This window comes from Danio rerio, chromosome 21 (assembly GCF_052040795.2).
Source record: "Danio rerio strain M-AB ecotype USA chromosome 21, GRCz13ab, whole genome shotgun sequence".
Taxonomy (NCBI): Eukaryota; Metazoa; Chordata; class Actinopteri; order Cypriniformes; family Danionidae; genus Danio; species Danio rerio.
The window spans coordinates 10,206,346-10,227,500 of NC_141041.1; the positions used below are offsets into that span (position 1 = coordinate 10,206,346).

At 34.8% G+C, this 21,155-nt stretch overlaps 2 protein-coding genes and 1 pseudogene across 3 annotated transcripts; all 3 read right to left on the minus strand.

Moving 5' to 3' along the window:
- Positions 1-3,048: 3,048 nt before the first annotated feature.
- On the minus strand, positions 3,049-3,936 carry LOC147831797 (chemokine XC receptor 1-like). The gene has a single exon (XM_087300381.1). It carries the CDS (start codon positions 3,901-3,903, stop codon positions 3,049-3,051), a length of 855 nt encoding a protein of 284 aa, XP_087156507.1. The 5' UTR covers positions 3,904-3,936.
- Positions 3,937-13,289: 9,353 nt separating this feature from the next.
- LOC147838767 (uracil nucleotide/cysteinyl leukotriene receptor-like) lies at positions 13,290-15,340 on the minus strand. Its single transcript, XM_087300382.1, has 2 exons — positions 15,336-15,340; positions 13,290-15,273 (listed from the first exon to the last, which is right to left on the minus strand). The coding sequence occupies exons 1-2, from the start codon at positions 15,338-15,340 to the stop codon at positions 14,523-14,525; spliced, it is 756 nt and encodes a 251-aa protein (XP_087156508.1). The 3' UTR covers positions 13,290-14,522.
- Positions 15,341-19,085: 3,745 nt separating this feature from the next.
- LOC147831799 (chemokine XC receptor 1-like) lies at positions 19,086-20,031 on the minus strand (annotated as a pseudogene). Its single transcript, XR_015519998.1, has one exon. The product of XR_015519998.1 is annotated as a chemokine XC receptor 1-like, transcript variant X1 (transcript).
- Between the last annotated feature and the right edge of the window lie 1,124 nt (positions 20,032-21,155).

Below are 21,155 nucleotides of genomic sequence, written 5' to 3' on the forward strand. Positions count from 1 at the left end.
GAATAGGTATGGATTACATTTTCAAATAGAAATGATGTTCCAGAAATAACATAGATGTTAATATAGAATCAGTTCGTACTTGGCAAACTCATGACTTGCGTGTTTCACACAGGTGAGTGGACTTGACAAACCACCTGTAGAAACACTCTTCTTTCTCTTTAAAAAAAAACACCCTCCTCTATCACATAATTTTCAAGCACTAACAGTTATTTGTATAATTAGCCCTTCTTGTGTTTATTGACGCATCTTGTTGAATGTCTCCTCAATTGTAAGTTCTTTTGGACAAATGCATCTGCTGAATGACTAAATTGAAGATGTTTATTATTGACTATTTACTTGCCTTTAAATGTTGGCTTGGCAAGTGAAAATCTAAACCGAACTGAACCATTAACTTTTTAGTACTTAAAGTGTCCTTGGTGTGTGTGTGTGTGTGTGTGTGTGTGTGTGTGTGTGTGTGTGTGTGTGTGTGTGTGTGTGTGTGTGTGTCTGTGTGGTCTTCAAATAACCCACCATCATTGTTACAAAAGTACTGTAAGTGACAAAATTTGTAATCTAGCCCAGTGAATGCCAAAGAGCTTGTAAAAATGGTGTGATGGACATATTTTAAACTTTTATAGAACACTTTATATACATAAAAATGAATTTAATATCCATTTTACAAAATAATGAAAGATTACATGGTAACACTTAACAATAAGGTTCATTAGTTAATGCATTTACTAACATGAACTAATCATAAACAACACATGTACAGCATTTATTAATCATAATTGAACATTTACTAATGCATTATTAACATCCGAGTCCATGCTTGTTACAATAGTTAATACACCCTGAGTTAACATGAACTAACAATGAACTAGTATATTTTCATTAACTAACGTTAACTAGCATGAACAAATACAGTGGTACATGTATTGTTCATTGTTTGTTCATGTTAGTAAATGCATTAGTTAACATTAACTAATGAACCTTATTGTAAAGTGTGTCCGATTACATGAAGAAAGAATAAAGAAAAACATTTAATATTGTATCCAATTAGCTCTTTGGAGAAGAAAAGCAAACATATGCTCTGTAACTATTATTTATGTAATGATTGAATAAGGTCAAAAATGACCGGTGACTTTAAACAGCCTTCTTAAATCTAATACTGGCCTGCACAGGTGCACCCCTTGCTATGCAAACATCTGACATTTGAAAGATATATGATGTAATATATCTGTAGCTAATGGTAATTAGAGTGAATTCAATTAATCTCTGTGGCAGTGCTTACATTTGAATACATATATAAAACCATATTAGATAAACACAGAATAAAGTTCTATAAATTAAAGTCAGATTTCAAATTATCTAACTAAATATACAAAATCTTACATAACAGGTTCATGAAACTACAACCCCAAATCAGAAAAAGTTGGGATAGTATGGAAAACACACACACACACACACACACACACACACACACACACACACATATATATATATATATATATATATATATATATATATATATATATATATATATATATATATATATATATATATATTTGAAGTCAGAATTATTAGCCCCCTTTTGATTTTTATTTTCTTTTTTAAATATTTCCCAAATGAAATGATGTTTAACAGAGCAATGCCATTTTTACAGTAAGTCTGATAATATTTTTTCTTCTGGAGAAAGTTTAATTTGTCTTATTTTGGCTAGTATAAAAGCAGTTATTAATTTTTTAAAAAACATTTTTGGGACAAAAGTATTAGCCCCGTTAAGCTATTTTTTTTCAATAGTCTACAGAACAAACCATCGTTATACAATAACTTGCCTAATTACCATAACCTGCCTAGTTCACCTTATTAACCTAGTTAAGCCTTTAAATGTCACATTAAGCTGTATAGAAGTGTCTTGAAAATATCAAGTAAAATATTATTTACTGTCATCATGACAAAGATAAAATAAATCAGTTATTAGAAATAAGTTTTTAAAACTATTATACTTAGAAATGTGCTGAAACAGTCTTCCCTCCATTAAACATAAATTGGGGAAAAAAATAAACAGGGGCGCTAATAATTCAGGGGGGCTAATAATTCTGACTTCAACTGTATATAAAGAAAGCAGTGATTTCAAAGTTTACTTAAATTGCAGACATTATGAACAAAATATTTAACATGTTTTTACTTAAAACAAGCAAAATAATCTGCCAATGGGGTAAGCAAAATAATGTCAAAAGCAAAAACAAGATTATTTTGCTTACCCCATTGCCAGATTATTTTGCTTGCTGTAAGGTAAAAAACACCTAATATTAGCAGACTATTTCTTAAAACAAGACAAAATATTTTGCTTGTCTAGAAAGTTATTCTCGAATTAAGAATTTTTAGATATTTGAACTAGAAACAAGAAAAAAAAATCTAAGTAAGAAACATTTTTTGCAGTACAAACTTCTGGCTGTGTAAAAAAAAAAAAAGGATACAGGCACTTAATTGGCCTGCCCGCAGTCCTGACCTGTCTCCAATAGAGAATCTGTGGTGCATTTTGAAATGCAAAATGTGACAATGATCACAATCCCATACTATTGCCCGCCTTAAGACTTGTTTGTTGGAAGAATGGGACAAAATTATAGCTGAAACACTTCATAACTTGGTGTCTTCAGTTCCTAGAGATCTTTTGAGTGTTGTGAAAAGAATTAGCAACATTACAAAGTGGTAAATGCTTTACTGTTCCATTTTTTTAAAATTTTTTTTCAAAAACCAAAATTAGATTGTGTTTATTTAAAAAAATAAAACAAACATAGAGGAACACATTTAATAATACAAGTCAAAGTAAATTTAGAAATCACTTTCTTTTTTTATTTGCATTTTCCATTCTGTCCCAACTTTTTCTGATTTAAAGTTGTACAGCGTTTAACTAAATTCAACTGTAACATCTATGTTATAACTGAAAATGAATATTCATTCATTCATTTTCTTTTCGGCTTAGTCTCTTTATTAATCAGGGTTCGCCACAATGTAATGAACCGCCGACAATGAGAATTCATCAAACTAAAACAACTAAGTTTACTAGCAAAGAGAGGTATTCAAAATGAATGTTTTAAAAAGAGCAAAGAAATGAAGCTTTCCAGACCGGTGGAGGAAAAGAACAGGCTGAACAAAACCAGCCAGAATAAAACACAAGTATCCCCCCCAAAAAAGCTCAGAAATAAACAATTTAGAAAGAATAAAAATAAATCCTGATACAATAAATGGGATGTAAATAAAAGACATTGTTACAGTAGATATTAAAATGAGATAAAATGCTTTTCTCTTCATGGGGTTGTCTTCTCTCTTTCTCTCCCCTGGTCCTGACTGTTTCAGAGCTCTGAGAACGGCCACAAGACAAAACAATTGGATGGAGAAGAAGAGGAGGAACTGGGATGAGTAAAAGTAGATGTACATGTAAAATTTAGATAGATCTGCAGCAACTATGCAGCAAAAACAGGAGCCAAGAATAATAATCCAGGCTGCAGCACAGCAGATCACTCTATATCTGAGAGATTTGTACTTTAGGAAGGTTACAGGATGAACCACTGCCAGGTAACGCTCAACACACATCAGACACTGAAACAGAGGACGACCAGTGACTAGCAGGCCTAATAAAAATGATAATAAGATATATTTAATCTCAATAAAAGAAGCAATTATAGTTAACAAAGAGTGCAGACACATCCCAATCTCACAGACAGACAGATTGAGGTTGAAGAACTCTGATGAAACTCCACTTGATCCAGTGACGATGAGCCATAAAACATACGAGTGTGTCGGAAAACCGAAGGCAAAACTGATGCTGTACATAAAAAGGTCCACCCTGGTCAAAAGTAAATGATTTAAAGAGTCTGTAGAGGTTTCATTTGTGAAGTTCATTGTAGAATTATTCATCTTCTCCTTGTTTATTTTGTTTATCTGCAAATGTGATCTGTGTGGGGAAAAGGTGTATGGTTATGTGAGATAAATCGGGAATTGGAATCCAACTTCCAATATTTAAATATGATTCAACTGATACAAATCTCTGCTCTAAAAAAGTTGCATCATTGTAAATGCTGCTTAACTTCAGTTTTGAAGTCATTCTCAGAGAAAGTGTGCCATTTGTCGATTGCTTTACCATTTAAAAAACACAAATAACATGAAAATATATACAAATGCATACAAAAATACCAAGTTTATAAAAGAAGTTCATCACCTGAAGAGTGAAGGTTCAGTCTCTCTAGATGTGTGTAAATCTCTGTGTCGTGTTTTGTATCATTATTGTTCTGAGTGTGTGACGTCATCTGCTACACGTCACATAAAACATTAGAAATGCAAATGTATAATGTTAACAAATATAATGTATATTTACACAGTATCGTGGAAGAGGCGTATGTTTTGGCATCATAAAAACAATATAACGATTGTGTGTGTGTGTGTGTGTGTGTGTGTGTTTGTGTGTATATATATATATATATATATATATATATATATATATATATATATATATATATACACAGTTGAAGTCAGAATTATTAGAATTATTATTATTTAATTATAATTATTTTATTTTATTATTATTATTATAAAATATTTCCCAAATGATGTTTAACAGAGCAAGGAAAGTTTCACAGTATGTCTGATAATATTTTTTTATTTAGGAGAAAGTCTTATTTGTTTTATTTAGGCAAGAATAAAAGCAGTTTTTAATAAAAAAAAAAAAAATTTTGGGACACAAGTATTAGCCCTCTTTAAGCAATTTTTTTTCGATAGTCTACAGAACAAACCATTGTTATACAATAATTTGCCTAATTACCCTAACCTAACTAGTTCACCTTATTAACCTAGTTAAGCCTTTAAATGTCACTTTAAGCTGTATAGAAGTGTCTTGAAAAATATCAAGTAAAATATTATTTACTGTCAGCATGACAAAGATAAAATAAATCAGTTATTGGAAATAGGTTTCTAAAACTATTATGCTTAGTAATGTGTTGAAACAGTCTTCCCTCCATCAAACAGAAATTGGGAAAAAAATAAACAGGGGCGCTAATAAGTCAGGGGGACTAATAATTCTGACTTCAACTGTGTGTGTGTGTGTGTGTGTGTGTGTGTGTATATATATATATATATATATATATATATATATATATATATATATATATATATATATATATATATGGGGGAGAAGTACATTAACATACTCTCCTCAGGCCACGACCCAACAATAGTAAATATATTGTAGATTGAAATACAATTAATCAATGTCTCTGTTGATTTTATCACTACAACACTGAAGTCATAAACTGTCAAATGACACTAAATAAACATGACAAAGTTATCCGAAGGCAGATCACGAGCAGATGAATTGTGTATGGTGAAGAGCACATGGTTACTGTAGGCAAATAGCAGAGATGTGTATTGGAACTGTGGGGAACTCTGCCTCACCAGGAGGACCCATCCCATGCTTGGAATGTCTCAGTAGTCCTTCATTAGCATAGAAGGAATAGTATATAATATTTTCTCAGCTTACAGACAAAACAGCTGATTTTGCTCACAGTTTAAGATTATAAGGTATAAGAATGACAACAGCCATGAAATAAAAACAATGGCTACATTGCAACAATTGTATGATAGAGCCCATAGTGTGTATACCAGGAGTGTCCAAACTTTTTGGGCCGAGGGCCAGATGCAAAAAAAAAAAAAAAACCGCTGTCGCGGGCCAAATTTTACACACATCACACAGACACGCATATATATATATATATATATATATATATATATATATATATATATATATATATATATATATATATATATATATATATATATATGCGTGTCTGTGTGATGTATGTACAATTTGGCTATATATATATATATATATATATATATATATATATATATATATATATATATATATATATATATATATATATATATATATATATATACACAGTTGAAGTCAGAATTGTTAGCCCCCCTAAATTATTAGCATCCCTGTTTATTTTTTCCCCAATTTCTGTTTAATGAAGAGAAGATTTTTTTTACACACATTTCTAAACATATTAGTTTTAGTAACTCATTTCTAATAACTGATTTATTTTATCTTTGCCTTGATGACAGGAAATAATATTTGACTAGATATTTTTCAAGACACTTCTATACAGCTTAAAGTGACATTCAAAGGCTTAACTAGGCTTAACAGCAAACTGTGGCGACTAACCACTTTCCTCCTCTGTGTTTCTTCTGATGTTGTTTACTACGTCGACATCTTCACACACGCTATTCTGTCTACGTTATTAAACCGTGGAGAAGCACCACATTGTCGAAAGTTTAATGATGTACAGAACAGAATGCCTCAATAAATCCGATCTGCCTGTTTACATGACAGTCACATTGTTGCATATCCGTTCTATATCTGGTTTATTTCCACATATGAAGGAGGCCTGAAACCGATCTCTGAATGCATGCATTTTTTTCGTGTTGACACGGTCATAGAACAGATCCGATCTGTGTCACATATGAGGAAAAAATCGGAATTGTCTCACATTTAACTGGCAATGTAAATGGGGCCTAAGTAAGCTGCTTGGGTGCAGAAGGTAAAGTAGAGGGCAAATAGGGAGGCTCAGGATGGGTGACTAAGACAGCTGAAGAACTGGTTTCCTAGCTTCTTCTCAGATTAGAAAGTTTATTGTTTAGTGCCTAACAATTCTTGTGGTTGTGTCTCGCGGAATTCCATAACAGTTCTCAGGGTTTGATATTATGGAGAGACTAAGCAATCCCTACAATAAAACTCTACACATACACTTGAATTGAATTCAAGTTCAACAACATTTAACTCAACTGCAACATCCAATTTAACAATAAAAATGGATATTCAACAAACTACATCAGCTATGCTTACATTCAAAAAAATTATCAAATCTGAACATTATCAAATAAAACAAGACAATGTTTTAGAAAGACAAAAGGTAGGAAGCTTCCCAGACCGATGCAGGTAAAGAACAGGCTGAACAAAGCCAGCCAGAATAAAACAAAAATACCCAAAAGAAAAAAGGTCCAAAATAAAGATTTTTGTAAAAATAAACAAGAATCCTGAGATGATCAATGGGATATAAGTAATAGACATTGTTACTGTAGTTATTAAAATAAGATGAAACGCTCTTCTCTTCATGTGGTTTTCCTCTTTCTGTCTCTTTCCATCTCCTGGTCCCGACTGCTTCAAAACTCTGAGAACAGCCACAAGGCAAAACAACTGGACGAAGAAGAAGAGGGTGAACTGGGTTGAGTAAAAGGAGACGTAGTTGAGATATTTAAATTTATCTACAGCAGCTATACAGCAAAAACAGGAGCCAAGGATAATTATCCAGGCCGCCGCACAGCAGATCGCTCTATATCTGAGAGGTTTGTACTTCAGAAAAGTTACAGGACTAGACACAGCCAGGTAACGCTCAATACAGATCAGACACTGAAACAGACCACGACCAGTGACCAGCATTCCTAATGAAAATGACAATAAGATACTTGAAATTTTAACAAAATAATCAATTACAGCCAACAAAGAGTGCAGACAGATCCCAATCTCACATATAAAGAGATGGAGGATGAAGAACTCCGATGAAATTCCGCTTGATCCAGTAACGATGAGCCATAAAACATACAAGAATGTTGGAACGCCGAACAGAAAACTGATGCTGTGCATAGAAAGGTCCAGAGTGGTCACTCCCCACACAACATCATATACAGAGTCTGTAAAAGCTTCATATGTGAAGTTCATTGTAGAGTTATCCATCTTCTAGTTTATCTCCTACTCCAAAGTCATAATCTATGGGTAGAAAAGTGGAGGACGATATGAGGAAATCTGTGATATATGGTCAACATTTCATTAAAGATTAATGTCTCAAATATTCAATACTTCAAGTAAGATTTTAAATTTAAATGCATTTACTTATGACTACTGTGAGATCTCTTAGAAAAAAATGCAGAGCACATCAATGAATTATAATACTATAGTAGAAAGAAAAAGAATATTATTTGACTTCCACAGTCAAAAATAATAATAATTTTACATTCAATTAGGGCTGGACGATATTGCAAAAATTTATATCACAATATATTTCTTAATTTCGTTCGATATGATATAATTTCAATATAAATTTGGACAATATTTAAAAGCCAAGAAAAAACTGGCAAGACTGCACACAATGGATGTCTGTACCCACAAATGTCTGCAAACTGAAATTGAAAAGTCTATAATAACATCCGGGCTCTTATAACTTTTTTATAACTTTAAATTTAGGACTTCGCCCTTAGCTGATGATTGATTATGGAGCGTGTTTGGCATGCTGTCCCGGGAGAGAGCCCTGAGCTCGTTGCAGGGCGAGAGGGCAGTCCGAATTCAGGTAGGTCTCGAGAACTCCCCTGCTTGATAATGTTGGAAGTAAATCATAAATGCTATCAATTTAGATTTGTCAATTTACTTGTTACATGTTTTTGGTCTGTGGGAGGAAACCAGAGAGCCCAGTGAAAACCCACGCAAACACGGGGAGAACATGCAAACTTGGCACAGAAATGCCGACTTGGCCAGGTAGTGTCTGAGCCAGTGACATTCTTGCGGTGTGGCCATGGTGCTAACCATTAGGCCTCCGTGCTGCCCTGAAAAGGAAATGGGAGAAGATATATATGTGTATATATGTATATATATTTACATAAAAATCTTCGTCTTGAAGAATCCCCCATTCCACCCCTACTTCTCCCATTTCCTTGTCAGGGCAGCACGGAGGCCTAATGGTTAGCACGGAAGTGGGTTTAAATCTCATATCACCGCTATTGAAAAAAGATCTACCGCTATATGTATTGATATCGAATTATTGTCCAGTCTAAAACTGATTTCATTATGTCACCCTGGACCACAAAATCAGTCATAAGTGTACATTTTTGGAAATTGAGATTTATGTATTATCTGAAACCTGTTTAAATATGCTTTATATTGATGTTTAATTTGTTATCAGTATTAGGCCGGGATACAACCATCTGCAGCTCAACTCCTTGTTCAAGCTCTTGTTCTCTCCAGACTGGACTATTACAACTCTCTACTAGCCGGGCTCCCAGCTAACTCTATCAAACCTCTTCAGATGCTTCAGAATGCAGCAGCATGAGTGGTCTTCAATGAACCTAAAAGAGCACACGTCACTCCGCTACTCATTCGTTTGCACTGGCTGCCAGTTGCTGCTCGCATCAAATTCAAAGCTCTGATGTTTGCTTACAAAGCGATTTCTGGCTGCGCCTCTTCTTATCTGCTCTCACTTCTGCAGATGTATAGGCCCTCCAGAAACTTGCGTTCTGTGAATGAACGTCGCCTCGTGGTTCCATCCCAAAGAGGGAAAAAAACACTTTCCCGAATGCTCGCGCTCAATCTGCCCAGTTGGTGGAATGAACTGCATCAGAACGGCAGAGTCTTCAGAACGGCTCGCTGTCTTCAAAAAGAGACTAAAAACACAACTATTTAGTCTCCACTTTCCTTACTAATATGCAACTCCCTCTCTGACTCCATTAACTACTGTTATGATTTATGTTTTCTTTCTGTCTTTTTTTCACCCTCCTCTCCGTTTGCTCAACCCTTAGGTTTCTTATTGGTTTATTATTCTGTCCATCATCATTATGACGCTGTCCGGTTCCATCAATCCCAGGATGAGCCGTAAGGATTTAAAGCCCTGTCAGACCAGTGTGTGGTGTGCGCTCTGCCTCGGCGTACCCTTTGTGCTTGGCTTTAAGTAACATAATATGATGGTTGTTGTGTGATTCTAAACTAAGTTTTGACGGACTTATCCGGTTTGTTTTAGTTTAGATTGATGTTTTCTTAGATTAGTTTGAGTGTTTTGCCACCCGTGTATTTTTGAGTTTTGTAGTTTAAATAGTTTAGTTCGGGTGTCGTATGCACTGAAGATCTCGGTTTTTATTTGTGTTTCTTTTTGACGCCTAGTTTAGACATTAGATTTAAGGATTGTTTTGTTTTGTTAATTTCTTTGATTTGGCTTACACTTGTTGTTTTTGTTTAAAGATAATAATTATTAATGTTTATTTCTTCCCCCCCCCCCCCATTTATTATTGTTACATGTTTCAATTCAATTATAGAGTAAAAAGCTTTAAATAAGAGTAACTGAACCTTGCCTCATTCTTGATCTGTCGCACACATTACACCTGTCTCACTTAAATGTTACAGCATCCCACTTTAACATCGTAAAACACGTAACACTACAAAGAAAAAAAATACTAATGTTTTGCTTCTTACACTCTTTACACACCTGAAACTTGCCTACAGTACTTACTCATTGTTGCTCTTATAGTTGTGTAAATTGCTTCCTTGTCCTCATTTGTAAGTCGCTTTGGATAAAAGCGTCTGCTAAATGACTAAATGTAAATGTAAATCTGAAAGTCTGTAATCAAAAAAAAAATCTTACTAAAAAAAGGGTTCAAAGATGTTTAAATTATGATATAAGCCATGCATATTACTAATTAGAAATTTATTTTTGCTTTATTTATGTTAGGGAATTAACAAAATTTGGTCTCACTTTATATTAAGTGGCCTTAACTAATATGTACTTACACAGGAATTAATAGTTTAATACAATGTACTTATTGTGTAAATACATGTATTACTATGTACTTATGCTTAATGAAATACAAGTATGTAATTACATCTGTAGTTAATTTTTGTAGTTACATTTGTAAAAATACACTGTTGACCGTCCCTTACACCTTAACCCACTCTTAAACCTACCCACACCACCAAACCTGTCCCTAACCCAACCTCTATCCCAACTCAAAAGCTCCACAAGTGTTCTTAAATACATCATAAACACAGTAAGTACATTTTATTTATTTGTGATGCAAGTACATAGTAGTTAAGGACACTTAATATAAAGTGGGACCCAAAATCTATTTAGGAACATATCTTTTTCTTAACATTATAATGATATTTGGCTTAAAAGTAGTTTTACCCATACATTTTTGGCTACTGCTTAAGCAACATACGATTGGATTTGTCATCCATATTTTGCTACTATCTCCACTAAATTGTTCTCAATACCTTTAAATCTAAAAGTGAAATATGCTCAACATGATACTCATCTCAATCTCAAGCACATCAAGTCTCTATGCCAAATGCTCAAAACAAGTTGAATGCATATTTGTTTACACTGCTTAAGCACAATGTCCAGGAAAAGGCCTCATTGTATCAACTGTTTTATTTTAATATGCGCTAACCTAATTAAGTTTGACAAAATATTAAACACTAAAGTACAAAAACTTGTCAAAGACCATTAATTATAAAACAATCAATTGTTTTCTTTTTAAGCCTACATTTATACAAAAAAGAATGTTACAACTAAAAGAAGTTCATTACCTGATGAGTGAATATCTAGTCTCTGAAAGCACATACATTTATGTGTTGTGTTTTCACAGTTGTCGTTCAAATACAAGTGTGTAACTTCATGTGACCCATCACAAATCATCAGAAATGCAAATGTATAAAGTAAAAAAAAAGGTTTAAAGAGGTGCCTCAATATTGGAAAACAGACACAGGCAGAACGACACAATCAGCAAATGAGAAATCTATATAGAGAAAGAAATGCTGATCTCTTTTTAAAGATGTTGCCATGGTCACTCGTAATATCTGTGCTCCATTGCTAATGCCTTTTTATAGTTGCGGTGTGCACGCTCAACTCTTAGTTGGTCTACTTTAAGTCGATTGACCCAACTCCGATCAGCTATTCTGAAACCGAAAACTCAGATTTAATCTCTCTGTGAATCGACTCAGAGTTTAAATTTAAACTCAGAGTTTGTTAATCCTCCTTACTAAAACAGGCCCACTGTGTGATGTCCTATTCTTTATAGGACGTCCTTTCTGTATGTCCAAAACTAAAAGATTCAGTAAAAGCAGAATGATTGCGATGTGTGAAAGCACCCTTAGGGCGTACTCACACTTTGTACAGTTGCCTTGAACCGAGCCAAAGCACGCTTGTCCTCCCTACCGTCTCCCCCGACAGCTCGCACTCACATTACGTTCGGCCTTGGCACGCTTGCGTCATCGATGATGTGCTGGTCAGTAAGTTTTTTCGCTCAGCACAGTGAAGATTTCTTTAGTAATATCGATTGAGTCATTTAATATGCAGTGACAAGCATTCAAATATTCCGCCGAAGAGATCAGCCACTTTTGACGCTCATAAACAATCATAAAGTTTGTGTGCTGCAGGAATTAGGAGGTTTGCTGAAGGTGCAGCTGTTGTGCAGTGAGGGGTTTGCGTCTTTAATAAACTACGACAGTTTGTGTTCATTGAACAGTAAGAATGATCAATTAACCCATATGAAACAGTCCTTTAAAAGTCACGTCTCGTCTTCAGTTTCGGGCTTAGGCACGTTTTGCACTCACACACATGCATACCACGAAGCCCAAGTGAATCGATCTCTGGCACACCTCTTTCAACCGGGCCAGGGCCAGCGAAGTGATCCGTGCCTGAGCCAGATTCAGAGCTCTCACCCTTCTCAAACGATCTGGGAAACAAGCCAGGGTATGGTTTAGATAGCATAGAGCAGGGGTTTTCAAAGTAAGAGGCGCACCTCCCCTGGGGGGCGCCAGAGCATGTCAGGGGAGGCGCGGAAAAAAAATATTATATAATAAAAATAATTATTATACGTATTTTTTTAATTATATTTGAACGTTTTAATTAAACAAAGCCAAAAAAAAATAATACGCCAAAAATAAGAAAATCTTTTTTACCCAGAAGGCCATAGCTGTGAATTCGCTTCTGTTTGGCAAGCCCGCCAATACAGGTATTTGCCTGCTAATACAATGGATCGGTTTCTGAGACCCCCCGATTCAAAGCCTTCAAGTTCAGGGCTTAAACCCAAAAGACGACGATATGATGATCAGTATTTGAGTTTAGGATTTACGTGGACAGGACCAGCTGATGAACCACGACCTTTGTGTGTGGTTTGTTAAGAAATTTTGGCTAATGACAGCATGAGACCCGCTAAATTTCGACTGTTTTGACTGGGATGGACAGTTCTTGGATCTGTTCTATTCATATTGAACAATCATCCTAGTTTTAAAAACGTTATATTAAAATACTTGTTATTACTCTGTAAATAATTGCACTTTCATGCAAATGATGATAAAATTGAGTTAACAGTCTGACATCTGTCTGTGTCTTTATATATACTCTATATATATATATATATATATATATATATATATATATATATATATATATATATATATATATATATATATATATGTGTGTGTGTGTGTGTGTGTGTGTGTGTGTGTGTGTGTGTGTGTGTGTGTGTGTGAGTGTTTGGGAGGAGGGGGGCGCCAATGGATAAGTTGTGTCAAAAGGGAGGCCCACTGTCTTAGACTTTGAAAAACCCTGGCATAGAGTAAGTAGGCCCTTAGAGACCATATCAGGTGTGTACCATACATTAGGGAAACAAAACTCTTTTTATTAATACAAGTGGCTTCTGTTAAAATCACATTGAGACATTTAAAATACCAAACATGACAAGAGAAAAATCAACAATAGATCAACAAGGTTAATTATAAGAAATATATCTGTATATAAGTGAGCTATAGGCTACTTAGAGCAAACTCTGAGCACTTCTTATCTACTTTATCTCTATTTGCCACTGGTCCTTTACCACTGTCGTTTTCACATCTGGAAATTTCCATATGAACAGCAGGCTTACTGAGAGGTGTAATTACGTTAGCTGTAATGAGGCGATATATGAGAATCCGTACCAATCCCTACTTTTATACGGATTACATAAAAAGAGATCATTTGTTTTCGACTTGAATTTGCTATTGCACAAGTAGACAAATATCAAGCCTTATATAGATATCATCTTTGATGAGTATTTGCAGAGTTTACTTTCATTTTAATGACGTGTTTTTCTGACCACAGTCTGCATATGGCACGCGTTTCATGCATACGCTTGTAATAACAATGCCTTGTGGGCGTGGTCGCATTAAAACTAATGAGATCAGACTGAAAAACGTGACATAGCGTTGATTACTTTTTCAAGCAATGTTTGTTTTCAACATGCATAGCTGTATTTAAAAATAGTCACTTTAAGCTTTCTAGAGATACACGTCTCGTGTCGGTGTGCTTTGTTTTTGCGGAGTTTTAGTGCATTTTACTGACGCGATACTACAAGCAGTTCACAGAGAGAGAAAAGAGAGAATGCCTACACTGTTTGTTTTCCTTATTTTGCAAAAGCACACACGTTTGTTGTTGTTGTGAGTGTACACAACAAAAAGTAGACACATAACAGATTTGATTGATGTATTGATCTTATCTGTACGATTAAAACTGAAAGTGTTGTTTTAGTTCATTTCAGCAGTTTGACGACAACACAGGTCTGCGTATGCGCAGTCTTCGACTCCAGGAGGTTAAATATGAGAAGGAAGATCTTTGGTTGTATTGCATGGTGGCAGTTTTTGTCCTTACAATTTGCAACTAATCCTACATCCACAGCCCAACTCAGTAAACACATGCACAGAATGAACTTAGAATGGACAGTTTTCCAACCCGTTGCAGATAAAGAAGAGGATGAACAAAACCAGCAAACACAAAACAAATATAGCTAAAGTTAAGGAGTTCACGAATGAACAGGCCAGTCAAAATGAAAGACATTCCTATCACTGTATATGGCACATATAAAGTAATCATGGTCACTGTAAGGATCAGAATCAGATGGAACGCTCGTCTCTTCATGTGGTTTTCCTCTTTCTCTCTCTTACTCTCTCCCGGTCCGGACTGCTTCAGAGCTCTAAGAACAGCCACAAGACAAAAGAACTGGACAAAGAATGAGACGAGGAACTGTGCTGAGAAAAAACATCTATATGCCAGATCGTTATTTGTGAATGAAGTAAACATGGACATCAAACCAGAAACAATAATGATTATCCAGACCGCAGCACTGCAGATCAGTCTATATCGGAGAGGTTTGTACTTCAGAAAGGTTACAGGATGAACCACTGCCAGGTAACGCTCAACACAGATTAGGCACTGAAACATACAACGGCCAGCAATTGCAATTCCTTTCAAAAAATCTGCTATTACGTTAAGACTGGAGGATAAAAGTGACAGTAGAGTCAGTATCACATTCAAACAGTTTCCAATCTCACAAACGGAGAGATTGATGTTGAAGAACTCTAATGCAACTCCACCTCCGGTTCCTGTGAAGATCAGCCATAAAATATAGGAGTGTGTAGGAAGACCAAAAAGAAAACTGGAGACATACAGAAAAAAATCAAATGGTCCAAATAACTTAACTGTGGAGATTGTAGGTACTCCATGTGTGAAGTTCAATGTAGAGTTATTCATGTTCTCAGAATTTGCCTTTTTAGTCCTTGAAACAAAAACACAACAACTCTGATTTGTTTTTGTTTTTTTAACAGATTTACGAATTGCATGCAAATTCTATATAGTTGTATTATATTCCTCTTAAACTGCTTTTACAATTTTGCATTTTATTTCACAATTATTATGTATAAAATAACATGATCTTGATTGTAATATTCACAACAAAGGAATTTTAAAGAGAAATCTTGATTACCTTATGAGCAAATGTCAGTCTCTCTGCATGTAAACACTCCGCAGTGTTTTGCAAACTGAAAATGATGCTGTCACAACAATTTATGTGCATGACTACATCTGCTACACAAAAAATATTGCAAATATATGCAAATGCTTATGAAAAATACATTTATGTTCAGATATTTCACTTTAAAGACAACAAAAAGATTATTTGTTGACATAACAGTACAATTACTGAACCTGAAAGCTGAGAAAAAAAAGCTCATTATAAAAGAAAATGTAATGATGGTTATATTTCAAAATATCAAATGCTGTTGTGAAATTCTCTAAGATCAGACCATGAGAACTAACATGCTATAAAACAATAAACTTTCTAGTCTTCGGAGAGGATCTCGAGAAAGCCATCAGTTTGCTTGTAATAACAATGCCTTGCGGGCGGGGTTGTATTAAAACTAAGAAACGAGACATAGCGTTGGTCTGATTACTTTATCAAGCAATGTTTGTTTTCAACATGCATAGCTGTATTTAAAAGTAGACACTTCAAGCTTTCTAGAGATACATGTCTCGTGTCGGTGTGCTTTGTTTTTGCAGAGTTTTAGTGCATTTTACTGACGCGCTACTAGCAGTTCACGGAGAGAGAATGCCTACACTGTTTTCCTTATTTTGCAAAAGCACACACGTTTGTTGTTGTTGTGAGTGTACACAACAAAAAGTAGACACCTAACAGATTTGATTGATGTATAGATCTTACTGTATCTGTACGATCAAAACTTAAAGTGTAATTTAAGTGGAGGATAGAGGGCCTATCCTCAGGGGCCTGGGTCATTGAAAATTTGAACTTGTCATGCTTGGTATCATTTTAAAAGGTCTCAGTGCGAGTGTAAATGTGATTTCACTTTTATCTCAATACCATAGACCGAAATAGATGATCTCAGATTTGGGTAAATTCTGTCCTCTCTCATGGGAGAGGATGTCCTGAATAAGATCTTTTGTCAAGTCTTGTCCTCTTCCTCAGATGGTATTTGGCTTCCAGGGTAAAATCCCTGGACAAAAGTCTGTGTGAAGTTTTTATTAATTTGAATTTATGGCATTTTGGGTATTTAAGGATATTTGGCGAAACACTCAGGGTAGCGTCTGTGATCAGATGAAACTTCCCGCACTCTCTGTGTGTCTACATTGCCAGGTATGAAGACTCTTTGACAATTGTTGATTTTACAAATTGTTTTAATGTTTTATGCTGATCTTGTTGTGTAATAATTGTTTGTACTTCTTCTGCATGTTTTGATTGTGATAACTTAATCAATTACTGCCTGGCAAATAAATCTAAAATTCTTGTTTACTCTAATATCTCCTAAATTCATTTAAATCTAGTAAATTGTTTAGGCTGATGTTTCCGCAGCCTACAACCAGGATTAGTCATACATTCAGGCTCAATGGATCAAGCATGGACACGGCTTTATAGAGACCTGTTGATTTCTGACAATCACTGACTTAGTATGATATAATCTAGAAGCTAAATCAAACTTTCTTTAAGTATGAGCAAACATGGGGCAGCCTATTATTACTTAAAGGAAATTAGCTTATCTGCTAAGAATCAGAACTGGCGAGGATGAGTCCATGAGCAGATGTAACTGGCCAGCATACTGACTCTAAGCGACTTCGGGTAAACGATGAACGATTAACTGAAAATAAGGATTTGTAAGGTGTTTCAATCTAAATTAGATCTAATCATAAATTATAAGGTGATCAGCTTGAATTAGATTAATCTAAATTTAAATTATTATGAATTGGAGTCAGATAAGAATAAGGGTCAAAATTGGATTTACAAAACAAAAGTTTAATAACCTTTAGTGATCTGTTTACAGCTGCGCGAGAAAAGACTGACAAGCAGAATTCAATTCAATTCAGCTTTATTTGTATAGCGCTTTTACAATGTAGATTGTGTCAAAGCAAGCAAAAAGAGCAAAGAGCAAATTCATCGATGCGAAGCTCTACCAATCCTGAACCATGCGAGCCAGTGGCGACAGTGGAGAGGGAAAAATAACTTCACCAATAGGAGAGTGAAGAAAAAAAACCTTGAGAGAACCAGACTCAGTTGGGCACGACCATTTTAATTTCTCCGCTGGCCAAAAGTCTTGTGCAGAGCTTCAGTCACGGCGGGGGAATTCCTTTCTCCATATCCGTGGAAACCACCATTCAAGATCCAAACGATTGATGGGGCTTACAAAAACTTCAGATGGCCATTAGAGGCTTCATCTGTACAAACTGAATAAAATAAATTTTAGTGCAAATGTTTTGGATCACTTTGATCCAAAAAACCTGAATTAAACTGATCCCATCAGAAGGGTGGATTTAGTGTGAATTTTATGCCCAAAATGTAATGAAAACTTTAAAAATGTATTAAATAATATTTTTTTTTTGGATCATGCAGTATCTTACGAGATATACTATTTATTCATAAGGTTTAAATTGTATTCGTTCATCTGTCAGGCTATAGTGATTATTGGCTTTAACGTATTTAGGCTTTCAGTATAGGCCTACAGCAAAGTAGAAATAGCTTGGCCTCATAAAACAATCCCCCAAACAGCTGTCAAAATTGACCAAAAACAATACATTTTATTCACTAATTGATTATATATATATATATATATATATATATATATATATATATATATATATATATATATATATATATATATATATATATATATATTCATCACAATGGAAAATATTTTTGTTTTTAGAATATTTATTAGTGATGCATGCAATGATTACAGAATAACCAAGAAAATGCAAAGAATGGCAATCACAGATTTTTGAAATCACCTTCAACAATTGCAAAAAGAGACTGGGCAGAAGCACAGCTTCATCTGGCCGAAGAACAACTGACTCTGGCCAAACTGCTGCAAACCAAGGCCAGATTTGGGATTCACCTCCTAAAGGCTTTGCTCAGGCAAGCTGCTCTCTCCATATCAGATGAGGAAGTCTGAAATTATTGTGGAGTTTTTGACATTAAGTCTTTTTTTTTTTTCATTTACATCTATATTTGAAACTTATTATAAATACCTCAATGTACAGTGTTTGTGTTGTAGGTCTGAGATTTGCGGACTGCTGGAAGAGGATGGAGTGGGGTTTTTATTGTTTTTTTTTTTTTAAATGTGTGTTTTCATTTCAAATAAAAATAAAGTTATATTGACCCCACACTGGCTATTCTACTTTTTGCTCTTTACATAGGCCTATCTATCCATCTACATTGTTATTGAGCACTGGTAATCCAGATTTAGTGATCCTAAAAAGTTCCTATGCGGATCACATTGATCCAATCCAATGTTGGTTTGAAAAACTGGCTCAAAAAGTAAGCTGGATTACGTGATCACGGATCGCAAAAACATTATTACTAAATCCGGATCAATTTTATCCGGATTAAACCTTTTGAAAAACCGGGCCCTGGAGCTAGCTAATGCTTACTAGAGTATATTGATATAATAAACAAAATAAAATAAAAAAAAATGACAAAGAAGCATAAATGCAACATATACATCAAGGTATAAAGCCATTTTACTGAAATATGGGAAAATAGTAAGGTATTGTACTTTAAAATCTAAAAATGATACTATATGTTTTGATGTAAGCAAGAACAGGAGAGTTCTCCAGCTTGGTTTAGATAAAGAACAGGTTGAACAAAACCAGCCAATATATAACATATAAACCCAGCAGTGAAATATTCCTCAAAATATCGATGAGTCAGAATGTAAAACAACCCTGAAATGGTATACAGCACATAAATGATACTCATGCTCACTGTACTTATTAGGATGATCTGAAACGCTCTTCTCTTCATGTGGTTTTCCTCTTTCTTTCTCTCTTCTGTTCCCGTCTGCTTCAGAGATTTGAGAACAGCCACAAGACAAAACAACTGGATGGAGAAGAAGAATAAAAACTGCAGCGAGAAGAACCAAACATGAATGTGAAACTTGTCTTTAGTATAAATGCAGATCAAACAGGAGCAGAGAGTGAGTATCCAGACAATAACACAGCAGATCACTCTATATCTGAGAGATTTGTACTTTAGGAAGGTTACAGGATGAACCACTGCCAGGAAACGTTCAACACACATCAGACACTGAAACAGAGGACGACCGGTGATGCTAAGCCCTATTTAAAAACCTGATATGATTTTAATTATAGTGCTGGTAGTGGTCCAGGTGTTCAATACAGAAAGCAAAGAATTGAGACAGTTTCCAATCTCACAAACCGAGAGATTGAGGATGAAGAATCCAGATGCAATTTCGCTTTCTGTTCCTTTGACGATGAGCCAAATAACATAGGAGTGTGTTGGAAGACCAAACAGGAGATTAAAAATGTCCAGAATGTTGAGCAGGTCGAAAAATTGAGTTGTGGAGTTTGCGGATGATTCGAATGTGGTAATGTTCACTGTTGAGTTCATCATCATCTTGACTACCCTTCAGCTCAAAGGCTCTCAGAGGCCCATGGAACAAACTGATTGGAGGGATAAGGATAAGCTTGGAATTAATAATCCTTGTTGATACAATTGTTTAACATGCAGATTTATTATCTAGATCTGGTGGATGTGTTGATATAAAAGAAGCAGATTATAGTATATTAAGTTTAAGAGTTATATAAGAGTATATTAAGATTAAGAGTATATTTTCACAGATTTTATAAAAATGGAGAGATCTGGAAAGTTTTCAGAATTGTAAATGGGCTACAGCTTTTTTTTTTTAATAAAACATCAAATATACAGTTGAAACCATAAGTTTACATACTGTACACTCTAAAAAAAGGAATGTAATCATTTTTTAAAAAAATGTCTGATAGTAAATCATACTAAATGTTTACTATTTTAGGTCTGTTAGGATTACGTAAATGTAATGTAAATTTTGTTTTTTTGAGATTTTTTTTTATTAATTTATAGACAGTCAAAAGTTTATATAAATTTCCTTGGTATTTTGTTTTAGCTTTGCTTCTAAACTCTATGGGCTCTATTTTGACGGTCCATGCGCAGAGCGCAAAACGCAGGGCGCAAACGCTTTCAGGGCGTGTCAGAACGCAATTTTGATCATTTAAGGACGGGAAAATCCACTTTGCGCCATGGCGCATGGTCTAAAAGGGTTGAGTTTATTTTCTTAATGAGTTATAGGTGTGTTTTGAGAATAAACCAATCAGAGTCTCATCTCCCATTCCCTTTAAGAGTCAGCTGCGTCGCACCATAAGCGCATTTTGACGTAAAGTAAGTTCACTTTCGCTTTTGCTCTTACTTCACTGTTAGGATGGTGTTCCTACGCTTGTAAGCTTTACCCTTTGTCCTCCAAATGTAACACTGGTCATTATGGCCAAAAAGTTAAATCTTAGTTCCATCAGACCACAGGACATGTCTCCAAAAATTATTATTTTTCCCAGAAATTTAGCAAATTGTAATCTGGCTATTTTGTTGATTCTGGCTTATTGATTTTCCGTTGTCACACAAAAAAAAGCAGTGTGTTTGAGGATTTCCTTAAATACTGTTCTACAGTTGTGCCTCCAATTAACTCAAATGTTGTCAATTAGAGAATA